Genomic DNA, 18,023 nt, shown 5'->3' on the forward strand with positions numbered 1-18,023 from the left:
GTGAAACAAAACCCATTCAAAAATGTGGGGGAGATTCAAAAGACATGGGTTTCAGCTGTCACATTTCTTGTGTCAAGCTACTCTTGAACAACAGACAGCGTCAGAACAGTGCCAATGCTACCAGTACCTGGTTTAAGGACCATGGTATCCCTGGTCTTAATTGGCCAGCAAACTCGCCTGACCTTAACCCTTAAGAAAATCTATGGGGAATTGTAAAGAAGAAGACACGATATTCCAGAACCAACAATGCAGAAGAGCTGAAGGCCACTATCAGAGCAACATGGGCTCTCATAACACCTGAGCTGTGTCACAGACTGATCGACTCCATGCCACGCTGCATTGCTGCAGTAATTCAGGCAAAAGGAGCCCCAACTAAGTATTGAGTGCTGTACATGCTCATACTTTTCATGTTCATACTTTTCATGTTGGGCAAGATTTCTAAAAATCCTTTTTTTTGTATTGGTCTTAAGAAAAATACTCAAATTTTCTAAGATACTGAATTTGGGATTTTCCTTAGTTGTCAATTATAATCATCAAAATTAAAATAAATAAACACCCGAAATATATCATTCTGTGTGTAATGAATGAACACAATACACAAGTTTCACCCTTTGAATGGAATTAGTGAAATTAGTGAAATAAATCAACCCCTTGATGATATTCCAATTATATGTTTGTGACATTTGAATGCCTTGTCTTATCTTAAAACCAACAGGATATGGGTTTTCGTCACAGAAGGTCTGGATTTATTAAAACAGATTGATGATTTATTTTATTTTTTTGACGCATGTTTTAGAAAGTCAGTGTTCATGAGTTCTCCTGCACCAAAGTTTATGTTTTATTTAAATATCTTACAGGCAATTATTTTTTACAATAAGTATCACCAATAAACATCTTATGAAATAAAAATTGATATGCATAATATTTCCTTAATAGAAATTAACAATCCAATTACAATCCTGCAGACAATTTTCTTTGGTTAGTATAGCTAATATACATCCAGCACAATGAACGTTCTCGTGGTTGCTACTGCTAATGTATTTTGCAATAATATGATACATTTTACACACACCTATATATATTATATATATTCCATACTGCCTGTACTAATGTATTTTGCTGCAACAATGCAAAAAAAAGAAAGTGCTATAAAAAAAATGTGAAAAAATGTGCACATGCATTATTACATACATGAAATTATTTTGTTTGGTGAAGATAAAGCAGATATACATTAACTAACTCATATTTGTCTGTCTAAAATATTTGTGACATTAATCAAATTACATTTTGCTGAAACACAAAATCCAATCTTGTTTTGCAGGTTTGCATTTGTATGAATTAGTTTGACCTTCACATAGACATTACACATGAAAGCTGTTTTATTATCAAACTGTTGTTAATCCTTTATTACACGGCATAATCATTGTTGAACAAATCAAGTTGTTGATTCATGGGTTCATGATCTGTCGAGGTCTACCATAGCCTGTCATGCCAGCCTGGGATGCTCCTTTATTTGATCCCATCTGCAAACCTATGACGTTTTTCCCTTCTTTTATCTGGTCTTCAGAAAAGTCTCTACGGTTCTCATGAGCTTTCTTGCAGATGAACACAAATCAGACGTTTCTTTATTTAGCAAAACAATGCAATGGTTATATCATCATATGGGTCATTCTACAAAAAAGGTGGAAATGCTTGTCCCTTGCTTTTGCAGACCCCTTAATCATTTAATTGGACCTAATAATTCCATAATTATATATATTTAATAAATATAGACTGTCCTTAAAATGATGAGAGAGTTTATTTATTTAATTTTTTTTTTTTAAACTTTTTTTTAAATGTCTGGTCCTGAAAATTGCCCTGTCCCTTTGATCATACAAGTTGAACTGTGTACTTATTATTTAAAACCATGTTTTTTATAAAACAAATCTAATTTACATTAACCTTTAAAGAGTAACTAAACCCTAATCCAACTTTTTTTAGTTACTGATCTGTAAGAATGATGGTTTATTAGTGCTGTTCATTGATTTTAGTAAGTTTTTTGACATTTGGATATAAAGTGTTTCAATACTACAATATATGGTGTAAAAACGTCTGAGTGCTGCCCTCTTCAGGTTGAACGGTGGCTACTGCAGTTGAATTTTCCTATTGGATGTTGGGTCCAAAAAATGACTCGTGACGTAAGCAGATTCAAGCTTACCACGCCCTTGTTACGATCTCACCACACACTTGGTACAAGCTTAGTTCGTCCCCTCCATCTCCGTTGGGATCTGCCCACTTTTCTTGCATTTTTCAAATATTGCCAGTGGGTGGAGTCAGGCTCTGTCCAGGGGTTTAGTTACGCTTTAACCCTGTATGAATTTACTACAACACTCGAATGGTAAAAATACACTATTACAATGAATAATATCAAATAAATATTTGTCCCCCACATTTATGTCATTGGTGTTACCCTACCCAAAGCACTTTTATTTTGAAACAATGCATCAGATCTTTAAAGTTTTTCATGGGTCAAGAGGTCAGTGAAAGAAGTGCAGTGGAGGAAAGCAAAAGGTTTTTGAGATGTCTTACCTTATTTGTCTAAAATATCATGATATATCTAAGAATTTTGAGATAAGATTTTTTTTGGATGTCATTAGTGTTACTCTTTTTTTATAGCTGGGAGTGTTAAAGCAACACTATGTAGTTTCCATGTATAAATGACTTACAGCTCCCCCATGTGGTTGAAAAGTGCAACAGTGCCTGGTATCAGACACTCTTCTGCAGGCAGGGGAGGGGCGGGGCTGTGTTTCCTACCCTCCACCGCCACTTCCAGAGTGTGCTTGTAGCAGCTAGGAGGCTGCTCAGGTTGCAGCAACAGTACAATTTGTCCAGTTGTTCTATTACTGAAATAATTTTAGAGACATTATTTAAAGGTAAAAAAACTACATAGTGTTGCTTTAAGATTTTTACATAAAAATACATTATACTGAATAAGTATGTGATTGTTACATCTCTGATGAAATGGCACATGGCTAATGGCAGCCATTTTGTTAAAATGTTAGTTTTTTTCTGTAAATTGTCATTGGTGTTGCCGTCATTAGTGTTACTTCTCTAATGAGTACTTCCTAAGCACTATTACTTTAACTGACCAACACAAAAGCATTAAAAACAAAACAAGATGGAAAAATTTTTAAGTTTATAAGTTTTATCATATTCATTATCTTTTATTATATTGTCATTTTGTCAGGTATTGAAGATACAACGTCATGGATTCTTTATTTAAATGTATTAAAAAAAAATTAACCTAGATTAAGCTCCCCGTTTTGTGGATTCATAGATTTGACAAGTTAATTAATGCTATTAAATAAGTTTTGGGTATGTTGAAAGAAGTTTATTTAAGCAGATTTCCATCACCCGAATTCCACCTTTTCTGTAGAATGACCCATCTGATAAGTGGACCATCACTACTCACTTGAAGAACCAGCTGGGATCACCTTGAAACATGCCGTCATCTTTTGTAACAGCAATGCTGCCCAGGGCCATGAGTGTCCTCTGCACGGCGGCCAAATCCTTTCCTGATAAAGAATTATCCAGATATTATTTCATTATTTTACAGGTAACCGGGGACACCATGCATCATCTCGCAAACCCACTTCAGCTGAGGAAATGTTGTGACATCTTTATTAGTTCATACAATAACTCCATACATGCATACATTTTAGTTTGTTGTAGACTGCCAAATACAAGCGTTTTGAGTATATAGTTTTATACATGTGTGTGGATTATGATACGGTTTCCAAATAAATGATAATTTAAGCTGGTATGTTTGCATATACCCACCTTCCCACAGATCAACGGTCTGAAACATGTCAGTTTTAATGACGCCATACTTCTCAGCAGCATTAAGGAACTGAGACACCTGCTCCATCTGTTTGAAAGCCATACTTGAGTTCTGGATCTTCTTCACAGGCTTGTCTTTACAGAGACTATTGATGAGTTCACACAAAACCTAAGAGAAGATACAGAATAGCTGTATTGTCTATGTTTTATCATCACCTTTGTGACCTATTTAGTCATGCAGATAACACTTTTTTAGCCAAATCCACGTACAGTGAATTAACTCTGGGGTCAAACTAATGACCATTACAGGGCTAATGCAATCCTTTACCCACTGAGCTACAACTATCTTCAATGTTTATTAAGGGCATCTAATCATTTTCTTATTCTTTTGCATTTGAGCTGGAAGTCTGTATCAAGCCCTACAGCCATCTGATTCAAACTTGTGACGTTGGCACAATGATTGTAGGGGATAATGGTCACAAGTGGCCAATCAGAATCAAGCATTTTTAAGAACCGTTTGATAAATTAGATTATTTCTATTGTTAATAATGTGAAACAGAATGAGAGGCAATGTCTTTGGATGTGTTGATATAAACCCTGCTTTTCATCAATTCCACAATGTCCTTGACATACAAGTTAAACCTGGGACAGCTACACTTGGACTAACTTAGCCCAAAGGTTTATTCACACTGTATAATGAGAAGATTCCTGCAATGTTCATCTAACTCAATAAGTAGAGCATTCTGTACCCGAGTTATGAGTTAAAAGTGTAAAATGTGTAAAAATACTGTCTGGATTGTCAAATACACTGTAACAAATTTCTGTAATTTCTACAGCAAAATTTTACAGTTACTTCTTGTTCTGTCATTTTACAAAGTTTAGCTGTACATTGCAATGCATTGTGGGTCAAAAAACTATTACAGAAGTTGACAGCTTTTCCCCCACAATAAATTACAGGTATATTTGCGCTTGCCTGTAAATGATGCAGTATTACAGTTATTCACTGTTGAATGCGTTGCACGAGGCAGCTTGACGCCATTTTATGTCGGATTGCAGAGGAGCAGTCATGTTGCCACGCCACTCATCCACAATATGTAAGTATACTATTATATATAGCCATTATAATGGTTCATGTTGGTTTAAATAAAGTTTACCGTGTATCAGTCAAGCCCCACAATAAAGTTAATAAAGAAATTTTGAACAAACAATCCCAGGTGAAGCAGTTTAGTGGTTAAAATGAAGTAAATGTATAGTGGGTAAAACTTTAATGTTAACCCTTTTCATATTTGTATTGGACTTCAATGTATGTGCCTTAACGTCACTCAGGCATGCAAACAGGGTGCGTGCATGCGCGTATGTGCACGTCCACATTGATGCATAGGTCTTATACATGCATACATAAATTTTTAAATATTAAAATATTGATAGGATGAGATAGAGAGTTTTTAACAAACGTGCGTGTTAGGCGCCAAATTCTTTCTCCGCCGGTGGCAGCGTCAAGCAATGCTTAGCAACGAAAGAAGATCTGAAGCGCCCACGCGATTTGAAGAGGAGAAAAGCGGCGCGGTCACGTTTTCCGCGTGGTTTCAGACGCGACATGTAAAGTAAATGTAAAGCAACTGTGCGTATGTGTTGACCATTTCGGTGGCTGCTCGAGCCGAGCCCCGGAGGACCCAGGGGATCAGGGCATATCTGCGTGTTTATTGTAGCACTTCCACTCATAAAACAACAAGTGAGAAACCTTTTTGGGGTTATAATGTTTCCACCTGCGCTGAAAACGCGTTCTGATGGTGTACTGGTATGCAGGCTGTATATGTCATCAAGCCTGGTTTATTATTTTCATACATTTGCAAGTCAAGCATATTATAACAATGTATGATCAACAAAGAATAATAGTCAAGCTTTCAAAAATGATATTGCTATGAAAAATTACTGTACATTTGAATCTATTTTTCTTTGTCTTTTAGGTGTTGGCAACAGCAACAGACGTTGAAAAAAGACTACAGTTTCCTGACTCTAATTGTCTTAGGTAGTCTATTTTTTGTAATGAGTTGTAAAGCATTGCAAAGACGGGCTATGAAGGACAAATTAGTTTAACGTGGATATGTTTATGTGGAAAGCAACAGATTTTTTTGCATGTAAACCATTTGTTTATGCTTAGGCGAATCAGCGTTTGGATGCTGAGCATCGGATGGTTGTGCCTCCACATCCCAACTTCGTGGCTGGAATGGCAGCTTTGTTTTAAGGCTACCACAACTTCAATCTTGTGTAACAGGAGCAAGCATCTTGCACACTGGAGTTCATTCAAAGGTAACTATGTGCTTGAAGTACAATGCGGTTTATCATTATTTTGTAAAGTGTGCTATTATGAGTAACAGAGATTTTATTTTGCTTTAAGTGTGCTTACAGGAAATCCCTTTAACATGATTTTTTTAGTTGATAAATTGGGTTAAGTTATTTACCCAAATGCTTTATATCATTGCAGAACGAATTCATTGTAACATTCAAACATTGACAATAAAGATTTATTTGATTATATATTTTGAAAAGTAGTTCTGCATTGGGGTAACTGAGCATTTAGGTAAATAAACTGCAAACTTGCTTTTTTTTATGGCATTCACAAGAAATCCCAGATGAACATTAATTTTACAGTTATGCATAATTTCATATGCCCACCCAGGCCTCACCCTCCCCACTATGGCAGTGATGCTCAAGGCAAACACACAAAAAAGGATCTGTATGCATATACTGTATACACACACCCACATATATATACTGATACATAAACATATCTTACAAATCTACCTAGATGTTTTTTTAACAAAAAAAAAAAAGAGATTTGCATGATCTTTGACAATCAGTCATTTATTCATGGTTTCATTGGGGTATGAATGAGACTTTGTTATGAAAACCATAGGATTCGGAGTCATAGGAGTAGTTCTTTTGGAGTTTTTTCACAAGGCTGTAGGCCTACAAGTTATCAACTGTAGTGATGTAGTTGCATGGACATAGCCCTGTACTATGAGTCATTTAATTGTAGATCTTTGGATGGACCAGCCCAACAACAGCAAACTTAGACAACCAAAGAACATTTTACCAAAGACATGTCTTGTGTTCCTCAACAGAATACATTTATTTTCCTGCTTTAGGGTGCCGACCACTCCCTACATTTGAACAATTTTGTTCATTACAGACTGACAGTATAACTACGTAGTGGAGCCTCGCATCTACATATCTAGAATGTTTTTCAAGTCTGAAAGCACTATAAAGTCGCTTAATACACTTAATATAGTGTATTACGCTATGAATACTAAAATGTTATATTGTTGTGGTTTGTTTTATGTTTTGTTGTCCTTTGAAGCAGGGGATAGTCGGGAAATTTTCAACCAGAGGACCTGCTGCTTGAGGTTATGTTAATGCAACTAACCTAACCATAACTCATGCAATTTTGTGACTAGAAATCCAAATCATCCCTTCAACTGCTATGACTCTATATTTCACTATAGTCATTGCATTGGAGAGCCACTTCCTGGTTTAGCTTGCCTGGACAGCACAACTGAAATTAAGTTAATAATAATTACCCTCTGAATTTTTCTGTTGCAGTTTTTCTGCACTTAAGCTGAAAAGGGCAAATCAGCTTGATTTGCACAGTCTGATGTATTTTGCACTGTCTTGTAGAGCAGTTAAGGTACTTTTTCATAAAGTTTATTTTCATGTGATTTTGTGATTTCAGATGCTTCATTGGACTGAACCCCTCAAGTGGGATCAAGAAGAGGGAAGGTACAGGAGAAAAAGAAGAACTGCATTAACCCTCACGTCTCCTCTCTTCTTAAGTGGCTGATAGATTTTGTATGGCTTCAATTGTAAGTCTCAAGCGACTTCCTCACAATATGAATGGACATTGTTCTAAATGTTTTCTGAATTTCACTGAATGTTAAGAAAATGAATTGAACATGCTGTTAAGAAAAAGACATTCTGAAAATGTACAGTATTGTAACACTGTATTTTGTTTTAATAATAAAAATTCATGATTTTGCATCTTGGACTATGGTTTTATTTAACAGTTGAAGAGAATCTTATCCAATGATGTTTGGATTTAAAGCAAGCCTGGTCTTATTTAAAACACTTTACAATAGGCATCAGCAAAGATTAATTATTTATTTTTTACAACAACACAATGTATTGTAAAATATTTACAGATTTTTGCTGGCAACTTGATTATTTCAAAACACATTATGTTGTTGTAAAAAAGATTCTACAATAACATATTGTATTGTGAGGAATTTACAGATATTACCTGGCAACTCTAGTTGCCAGGTAATATCTGTAATTTGAAAAGAAAACAAGATAATGTTGTAAACTAAATTACAATAAAGTAGTGTTTTAATATAAAAACCCTGATACTTTGCTGTAATTTATGTACAACAATAACCTGTAAACGAAATCCAGTATTATACTGTAATTCATTTTTACAGTTATTAAAAGCAAATTCACAAAACTTTACAAGATTTTACTGGCAACTTTTTTGCCAGGTACTTACTGTAAAATCTACAGGCAAATTCGTTACAGTGTAGTTTTTTTCCAGCCTTATTCAGTTTAAGTGATGCTGACAAAGCTTTTGCATATTGACATGAAACTTTAAACGTTATAAAAAACACACACTGACACAGAGGTTTGGTGTGGTATGTGTTGTGTATGTGTGTTATTGTTATTATTATTATTATTATTATTATTGTTGTTGTTGTTGTTGTTGTTATAATGTACCATTATTATTATTGAGATTACTGTTGCCGTTCCTGTTGCTGTGAAGGTCATCGCACCACTGATCTACTGGCTGTCCTCAACGTGATGCCCAGCCGATGCGCGACCACCGGCTGAACCAGTCTACTACTTACCCACCTCCTATCCCTACCGCATCTATATATGAAGAGTTTCGTTGCAAAACGAGATAAATCACTTTTCAACATTTTTGTCAAAACATGTTTATTATTATGTTATCATGTTATTATTTTGTTTTATGGTGCTTCTTAGCTGTACTTTTTAAGTTATGAAGGTTTAAATCAAAACAAACCAACTGCAGTTGCATTGAAATTAATTGGAATGCACAACCAAAAAACGAGATTTCTGAACAATTAAAAAAACGGTGGTTATCTCGTTTTGCAACGAATCTCTTCATGTATAAATATATATTAATTTCTCCCAAGGGTTTTTGTCCTTCTAGGAGTTTTTCCCAATGGGTTTTCTCTAGGGGGTTTTATCGTCCCAGGGAGAGTCAGCCAACTTTGGCTTAACTTAGCAATTTACTGTATTTAATACGCTCGCTTGTACGGTTTAACCTTAGCTGCAATATTCTACTTCTTATATTATCTTTTAATTTTCTGTGTTCTCCTCTACATCTACTCATGTAAAGCTGCTTTGCAACAATTAACAATTGTGAAAAGCGCTATATAAAAAAATGGAATTGAATTACAAAATTGTATTATTATTATTATTATTATTATTATTATTAATATTATTATTATTATTGCTTATTATCATTGCTTAAAAACAAAATCATCACCACAATTGCTCTTTTGTTTTTGTTTTATGTTCCGTTTAATTGTATGTTGTATGTTTTGCACTTATTAAAAAACAAGTTATTGCATTAATGCCTGGGAAATTACATTGTTTCAATGCCACACTTCAAAAGAGAAAAACAAAATAGTCAAAACAAGATGAAAATACTGACTGTCAATGATACATTTGCTTTACATTACATACAATTTAACTAAAAGCAACACTGTGTGGAAAAAAATTAAGATTCATTTCAAGATTAAAAATAGAAAGCAATTTGTCAATGAGGATAAACGTTTGAGAAACAAACTACATTTAAAAAATTATCTGAAAAGGTTTTATTATTTTACACAATTATGTTCTTCAAAGAAATGAAAATAATTTTCATCATGTTTCAAAACATGTTGGAAAAGACTGCATCAACTGTATAAAAGTTAAATGTCATTCATCTTCTTTATACATTTAAATGTATAGCGGAAGATTTTCCTGAATTTTAGAAAAGAACCGTCCTTTCCACTTTAAAAAAAAAAAAACGCGCAACACTCTACCTGATCCCGAGAGGGAACGCCTACACTGTAAAAATTTGCTGTAATTATGCAGCTGGTTGCCAGTAACTTACTGTAGAAGATAAAGACTGAAAATGTTTCAAGTTGACTTAACTTTGAACAAACTGTTGCCAGTAAATAACATAAATGTAAAATCTACAGTAAGTTACTGGCAACCAGCTGCCAGTAATACCCAGTAATACTGTAATTTCTACAGAAATGTTTTACAGTGTATTAAACGTGTGCAAGTTGCTGTCGGCATGGCTCATACATTGAGATGTTTACCGTGTCTGCGCGGTTTGTTTCTTGTGCCAGGTCTAGCATCGCTAATCATAACTTACATCAACTTTTACTAGCAGTGATTTAAAATGGATTTCTCCAAATAGTATGACAAACTTTGCCTGTCGAGTAGAAACTTTGCGACTGAGGCATCAATGGGAAGCCTAACCTGTGCTTTTAGCGCACACCAGCATGTGAAATAGTCTCCCAAAAACACTCTGGTCTTGATTCTTTCTTCAGAGGCCTTTCTCCTCTTGTCATACAATTCGTAGACACTTTTTCTCTTGCGACCCTCAGACATTTTGAAAAAACATGGTGAGAACGGAAACCGTAGCTCACCACACATATACACCTGAAAGTACACATGTGCAAAAAGGGAACCTAGGGACGAGCACGTACGTAAACATATCACCAGAATGATTGACAACTAGGATGACCAATAGTCTTGATGATCCACCCGGAAAAAGAAAATCCTCCGCTATACCTTTAATGTTAGAACAATCAGATCTTAAAGTATTGTTGTGTATTATCTGTAAATGCTTCTTTATTCCGTTTTTTTACTTACACATCCATCTTTGAGCCAGGTCTGGAAACCCAGTTTTCCTGGTTCTGGTTTTCCCACTCCAGATCCACACTGAGCCACAATCCACTCCACCAAACGCCCCTCAAGTTCACCGTCATACTTCTGCTCGATTTTGTCCTGCACTTGGCGGCTCAACCCATAAGATGGACCTTTGTTTGCCATACCCTGCTTGCAGAAGAGAAGAGATGTTTGTGTCTGACTTACATCAAATCAAGAAGCCTTTATGACTGTGGACAACTTATTAATTTTTTTTAAACTTGTGTGATGTTTTTGTTATTTCTGACTAAGCACTGCTATAATCATGATGATTTTGTTTGTGTAGATGGTCCAGTGTAGTTATGAGAAAGTCAACAATATTTTTATAATAATCATGATTATCATGCACAAAACTTTGCCGTGTGTGTATATTATAGTTTGTTATATCGCAGGGCTGTTGAATGCTTTATTCTGATTGGTTGAGAAATGTTCCATAGGTATGCATTATTTTTCTATAAACGCACACCTACGCTGTCAAATGTCTTAAAATAAACACTAAAGCAATGTTTGTGGTAACCGTGGTATAAGAGGAATAATTGACTCTCGTCCTTTGAATTATTTGGAAATAATGCACACTCTGCTTTGTGTCATGCCATAGGACCACCTTGGGTGTGCATTATTTTCTAATAATTCAACGACCCATCATCAATTATTCTTTACTTAATACTATTTTACACATTGTCTACATAGTTTGGTATAAACCAAATGGGATCCCTTTGCCATTTATTTACCTGCAATCCTCTTCTGCTGTAAGAAATATAATTGTGAGCTAAAACACACAACAGCCAGTGATGATGTTACAAGCAGCCACAAATACAAAAACTGTCTGTTTAATATAAAGACAAACCTCCATCACCTGACCAGTCATGCATGTAAAGATGTCGTGAGATCAAACTTGTTTCCAGATGTACACAGTTCAGCTCATTATTCACAATTATTTTTTATAATGATTTTCCGATTCATTTCTTGAGCTAAACTGTTGTACAAAAGGTAATAAAGCAACACATTCACGAGTTTGCATGTTCATATAATCCTCAAACTCTACATTTCACCCACTGCTATTACTGAGAAACATTATAAATATCATTTGTTTTATATAGTATGTGTGAATCTATCCTTATAATGACATCCTTTCTGAAAGATTGAATTACATTGTGACACAAAATAATATATAATATATAAAAGTTGTGTGTATTTGAGTAATGTATCTCAAGTAGAAACACTATAAAAATTGCTGTAGTTATGCAGCTGTTTGCCAGTAACTTACTGTAAATTTAAATGTATGTTATTTACCGGCAACAGTTTTTCAAAGTTAAATAAACATTAAACATTAACAAATCTTAAAATAACAAATTATAAAAAATCCTCATCAACCTTTTTCTGTTTTTTCCATCAGATTTTTGTTCCCAGAATGCTTTGCATGATGCTTTTATTTTATAGCTTTATTCTGTAAAGATGAAGATTTGTTAATGTTAAATGTGCATTTAACTTTGAACAAATTTTTGCCAGTAAATAACATACATTCTTTATTCTACAGTAAGTTACTGGCAAACATCTGTAAGTAATACTGTAATTTCTACAGGCATTTTTTACAGTGAATAAATAATACATAATGGTGGTGGTCTGAAAAGAACTGTAATGATGTTAATATAAGAATCTGTTTACAGTTGTTGATTGACAGGATTAGATGAACTTTAAGGCTATTACAAGTTTGTGCACGCAAAAATGACTTTCTTATTTAATATTCTTGTCTTGTTTTCAGTACAAATATAAAAAAATCCCAAATCAAGATGTATTTTCTTGATGAGCAAAATGACCTAAGAAATTAAGTCTAGTTTTTGACAAAAAGTATACAATTTAAGTAAATTTGTGTATAAAAGCAAGCAAAAAAAAAACAAATCTGTCAGTTGTGTAAGAAAATTTGTCTTGATTTTTTCTTGAATTAAGGGTTTAAGAAAAAAGTAAACCCATTTAAAGATTTATTTCTTACCCCATTGGAAGATTGTTTTGCTTGTTTTATGCACAAATTCACATACAATTTGATATTTATTTTCTAAAACTACACTGCCAAAAATGATTTTCAAGAAAAAGAATTCTTAGTATTTTGTCTTGTTTTCAGTAAAAATATCTAAATTCGTAAATTAAGACGCTTCCTCTTGATGAGCAAAACGACCCAAGAAAATAAGTTCATAGTTTCAAGAGCAAAAATATCAAATTTAAGGGATTTTGTGCATAAAACAAGCAAAATAATCTGCCAATGGGGTAAGCAATTTTTTCTTGAAATTTACTTGAATTTAGTGTTTAAGACAAATTTTCAAGATTTTTTTTCATACCCCATTGGCGGATGGTTTTGCTTGTTTTGGGCACAAATTCACTTAAATTGTATAATTTTTGTCTAAAAACTAGACTTGTTTTCTTGGGTTATTTTGCTCATCAAGAAAAAGCATCCCAATTTAAGAATTTTTAGATATTTTTACTGAAAACAAGACAAAAATACTAAGATTTTTTTCTTAACAAATGTAAAAAAAATGTAACGCATGTACTAGAATCTATTTTTTGTATTGATTTTTATTAACCTTTTTACCTTTCACTTTGTTAATTTGTTTTAAATTGTAGCACTTTGAGATGTTGCCTAAAAATGTAAAGTGCATTATAAATTAAACGCATTATTATTATTAAAAACTAGGCTTAGGTCTATAAGAAAATGCATCTTAATTTAAGAATTTTTAGATATTTGTACCGAAAGCAAGACAAAAATAATAAAGTCTTTTTTTGCAGTGTGTCTGCTGTATCCACCTTAACAAAACACAAAGAGACCCCCAAAACACACACACGAGCACACACACACACACACAGAGCAGAAGCATCACCTGGGATGCCATTCTTTGGTTTGACACCTCTGAAGTTCCAACCTTAAAGAATGAGTTAAAGATCATCCATCATACAGCACATTAACACATGTTAGAGGAACTTGTAATGAAAGCATGCCCAGATAGAAGAATGCATTGAGTTCAATGAGTTGAAACCCTTTTATGGTAATCACATCAAACTGTGATCGTACTGAAAACTTACTAAAGATCAAATTACATTTCTTATTTCAACACAACACACTTACAGTATCAGTGTTTGTTATATATAGAGTGATATATAAAACTGAGACTGATATAACACTGAGAATGACTAGCAATAAAATATCATTTTAATGGCGACAGAAATGAAACAGGAAGATCTGATTTGCAACACTATTTCCTCCAGGTCATTGAATGACATCATACAGTATTTATCAAAAGAGGTAAAAACATAAAGAATACTATACTTACTCTAGTAAAGATTTAACAAAGTCCTTCTTGGTGTCACCTGTGGCTCTGTGATGTAAGTGTGTGTAAATATGTGTGTCTGTGTCAAGATCCAAGAGCTTTATGTCCTCTCTGAATCTGCTCCTGATCTCTTCACCATCAGGGAAACGGAAGAAGGCATTCATTGAGAGAGAGCTCCAGAGAAAAGGAAACCGAGACCATAAAAGGCCTCAATCCCATCCTATCCTCATCTCACACAGTGAAGTTTACTGCTCAGCTCTTTGTTAAAGGAAAGCCTTATTTGGAAAGAGACTCGGAGGAGTTCAGAGACCCAGCCAAAAGCCGTTAGTTTGGTCAGGTAGCTGAATTCTCTAAATACCACATAACTACATCAGCAGAGGCTCAAAAGAAAAAAACACATACGGGCACTGTGACTGAGAGTAATGGATATTAAAACAAGGACAAAAATGGAATAGTCTGATGTATAGTTTAGAGAGACATTAAATGACGGAGAATCAATCTAAAGCATCTTTGTCAGCAGTAGGGGTGAGTGGGGCTGGGTTAATTGTAACAGCTACTTTAGATATTTATACAGGGCAGAGCAATCTGTGTATTTGGTTTTTCTCTCTTACTGTCAGAAGATGATGAAGATCTGTGAAAGTTTTCATGTGTTTTGGTTAAGATATTGAACAAATAGTGTTTTGGAGGCATGAAAGTCATTTCCTTCATCTTACATTTTTATCAATTTCTGAGTTGGGTGTGCAAGTCACCAAATCCAACCGTATATTATTTTAAAACATAGCACCATTTTGAAACATGTCAGCAACTCCTGATAGCTGAGATTGAAACATTTTTACACAGTGAGGTTAGTTGGCACACAGTGTTACAATTAAAGGGCACCTGTGGTCCGATTTAACGTTTTTACCGAGGGGCAACCTTCCGATCTCTCTGATGAAGCCAATACGGAAGTAATTTAAACTGCAATTCATCGACTGGCAGCTAGAGGCTCCAAAAGAGAGTCAATTCCCATAGACCTCCATGTTAAAATGGCTAACTTAAATAATATGTTTACAGCCTTGTACAAAACATTTTTTGGTCTATATAGCTAATTTTGCCCTTCATGAAAACTGTGAGCGGGGTGAATTTTTTGTAAGTCCTCCGTTTAAATTATATTAAGCTTTAAACTTCTGCATAATTAAGGGCGTGGCCACTTGAGTGACGGTTGAACAGCCACAGAATCGAGCTAGGCGGGTGTGGATTCAGCGACCAGCCACCTCATCTTCACCCACGTCCCACCATTTTACCCATTTTCGGATAACCGCGAGTGATGGCCAAAATGGCGACGGCAGGCACTGCCTACTTTAAGCTTCAAAAACGATCTTCAGAAACCTATGGGTGATGTCACAGACACTACCCAGAGAACAGACAGCTCTGGGCCGTATCCGCACCGGAGCTGCCGACTTTGGCGCTGATCTGGTGCAGAACCGGCCCGGAGTTGTCTGCTATCTGGGTACATCCATATTTTTTTACAGTCTATGGTTTTTACATTTCCTTTTGTGTGTATTAGTACATGTTAACAATATGCAAAAGGTACAAACCCCAAAGTAAACAATGACACGACTTATCATCTCCAACGTAAATCTCTTTTCTTGGACTACAAAAACACAAGATTGTAGGCAACAGTTTACTTCCTGGGATTGGTGATGTAGACGAGATCGCCATTATCATTATTCCTCCGGCTTCGGATTCAGCCTGTAAGTTAACTCCTGTTAGCATTGCATTGTGAGTGAATCTATCAAACATGGTCACATTTGGCTGACGTCAGAGATATTCAGGCCAATCACAACGTACAGATTAACTGGCCAATAAGGGACACAGAGCTTTTCAAATCCATATGTTTTAGGAAGAGAGTGAAATCTGGAGCTACAAAAATATACGCCATCTGGAAAATAATGTGTTTTTTTAACCATAAACCATGCAAACACAATACCAAATACACAAAATAATGTTGTTTTTAAAAATAAAATAGGTGCCCTTTAAGCCTCAGGTATACCATGATAATAAAATGAAAACAATGTAAATACTGTAAAAATGGTGTGTCAAATGTATTTTTGTTCATATCTTTAATATTGATTGAATAAGGTCACGTCAAAGATTAAAATCATGAACAATGAAATGAATGGCTAAAATCAGACTTTGATGCTCATTATCTCAGAATTTGATTTTGAAACTGTAGTATGATTATTACAGACTGGGACACAAAAAGAATCCATTTATAAAGTAACTATATTTAGATGAGGGATGAATAGTGGAGATACCTGTCTATTATAGACAGATATTTAAGCAATATCCACTTCAAGTATATAGACAAAATAGTATTGAAATATTAATTTTTAGCAAGCGTTACAACTAACCCCCTGCCTGTTACAATTAACCCCACCTGGGGTAAGTTGTAACGTTTGCACTTTTGTCAAGTTTGGTGTAATTGTTCAAGAATGGTAAGTACTAGAAACAAACTTCAAATATTCATTTGTAACAGAGATGTGTGTGTTGCTTGTAGTGTTGTAGTTCTTGAGACCGGTTTCAATACCACGTTTTAAAGGTCTTGGTCTCGTATTGGAATCAACCGCATTTTCTCGTCTCGGTCTCAGACAAAGAGGACTCTGAATTTTATTTCAAGACCAGTCAAGTCCACAACTTTATTTTTTATCATTAAAGGGAAATTCCGCCCTAAAACGGAATTTAGGGTGTTTTTTCGTTGTTAACGAGTCAAACTTTCATTTAAAAGCATATTTACGACTGAAGAGCAACATTTAAGATATTTAAGATGTTCGTTTTCTGGTAAACTGGCCTTTGAATGGGAGTGAATAGGGCATGTCGCATGAGTGCACAAAATCTCCACCTCCACAACACCAAGAAGGCTCGACACAACGTGATACTTTACTCGAAGTATCACGTGGGTCTCTACACATGAACGCGAGCATTGAGAACATTGTTTGTGTACACAGATTTTAGTAAAAGCGAAAAGTTTGGAACAACTTACCGTGCTGTTAAACTGCGTCCCGCCGCCACCCCGCCAGCCACGAGCAATCGATCCCAGAACGCGACATAAGGAGGAAGGAGAGTAAAGATGGATAACTCCTAAAGCATAGTTCCATATAAATGCACGGATAATTTGTTGTTTTGTTTCAAGTGAAAAACAATATTGACCCTGTAGTTGAAAAAGTAGCGTCCTATGGAGTCCATTCAATCGCATTCTGAAATCGATTGCTCATGACTGGCAATATGGCGGCGGGACGCAGTTTAACAGCACGGTAAGTTGTTCCAAACTTTTCGCTTTTACTAAAATCTGTGTACACAAACAATGTTCTCAATGCTCGCGTTCATGTGTAGAGACCCACGTGATACTTCGAGTAAAGTATCACGTTGTGTCGAGCCTTCTTAGTGTTGTAAAAATAGAGATTTTGTGCACTCATGCGACATGCCCTATTCACTCCCATTCAAAGGCCAGTTTACCAGAAAACGAACATCTTAAATATCTTAAATGTTGCTCTTCAGTCATAAATATGCTTTTAAATGAAAGTTTGACTCGTTAACAACGAAAAAACACCCTAAATTCCGTTTTAGGGCGGAATTTCCCTTTAATTTGATGCAGTTTATTCAGGTTTGGCATATTATGTTGGCATTGTTTAAGTTTCTCCCAATGACAATTTGTCTAATTTTATTACTAAAAACACTTGCATTGTGTTAAGTGGATGGCACGCCATGGAAAGACAGTTCAGATTAAATGGTTAAGTTGATTTCAGCTCTTTAGTGTTTGTTCACTTTTATTTGCTTATAGACAAAGATAAATTCCCACATATCTGCAATGCCTTTGTTTATTTTATCAACTTCTCTGATGGCACATGTACA

General features: G+C 35.0%; 1 protein-coding gene across 2 annotated transcripts; it reads right to left on the reverse strand.

The window, feature by feature from the left end:
* Positions 1-814: 814 nt before the first annotated feature.
* On the reverse strand, positions 815-14,294 carry tagln (transgelin). 2 transcript variants are annotated; one of them, XM_073862631.1, is made up of 6 exons: positions 14,136-14,294; positions 13,686-13,727; positions 10,762-10,944; positions 3,820-3,988; positions 3,451-3,554; positions 815-1,595 (listed from the first exon to the last, which is right to left on the reverse strand). In XM_073862631.1, the coding sequence occupies exons 2-6, from the start codon at positions 13,695-13,697 to the stop codon at positions 1,449-1,451; spliced, it is 615 nt and encodes a 204-aa protein (XP_073718732.1). In that variant the 5' UTR covers positions 13,698-13,727; positions 14,136-14,294; the 3' UTR covers positions 815-1,448. The 2 variants fall into 2 exon arrangements, with proteins under 2 accessions (XP_073718732.1, XP_073718733.1); XM_073862632.1 differs by lacking the exon at positions 13,686-13,727.
* Between the last annotated feature and the right edge of the window lie 3,729 nt (positions 14,295-18,023).

Source organism: Misgurnus anguillicaudatus, chromosome 24, assembly GCF_027580225.2.
Source record: "Misgurnus anguillicaudatus chromosome 24, ASM2758022v2, whole genome shotgun sequence".
Classification (NCBI taxonomy): domain Eukaryota; kingdom Metazoa; phylum Chordata; class Actinopteri; order Cypriniformes; family Cobitidae; genus Misgurnus; species Misgurnus anguillicaudatus.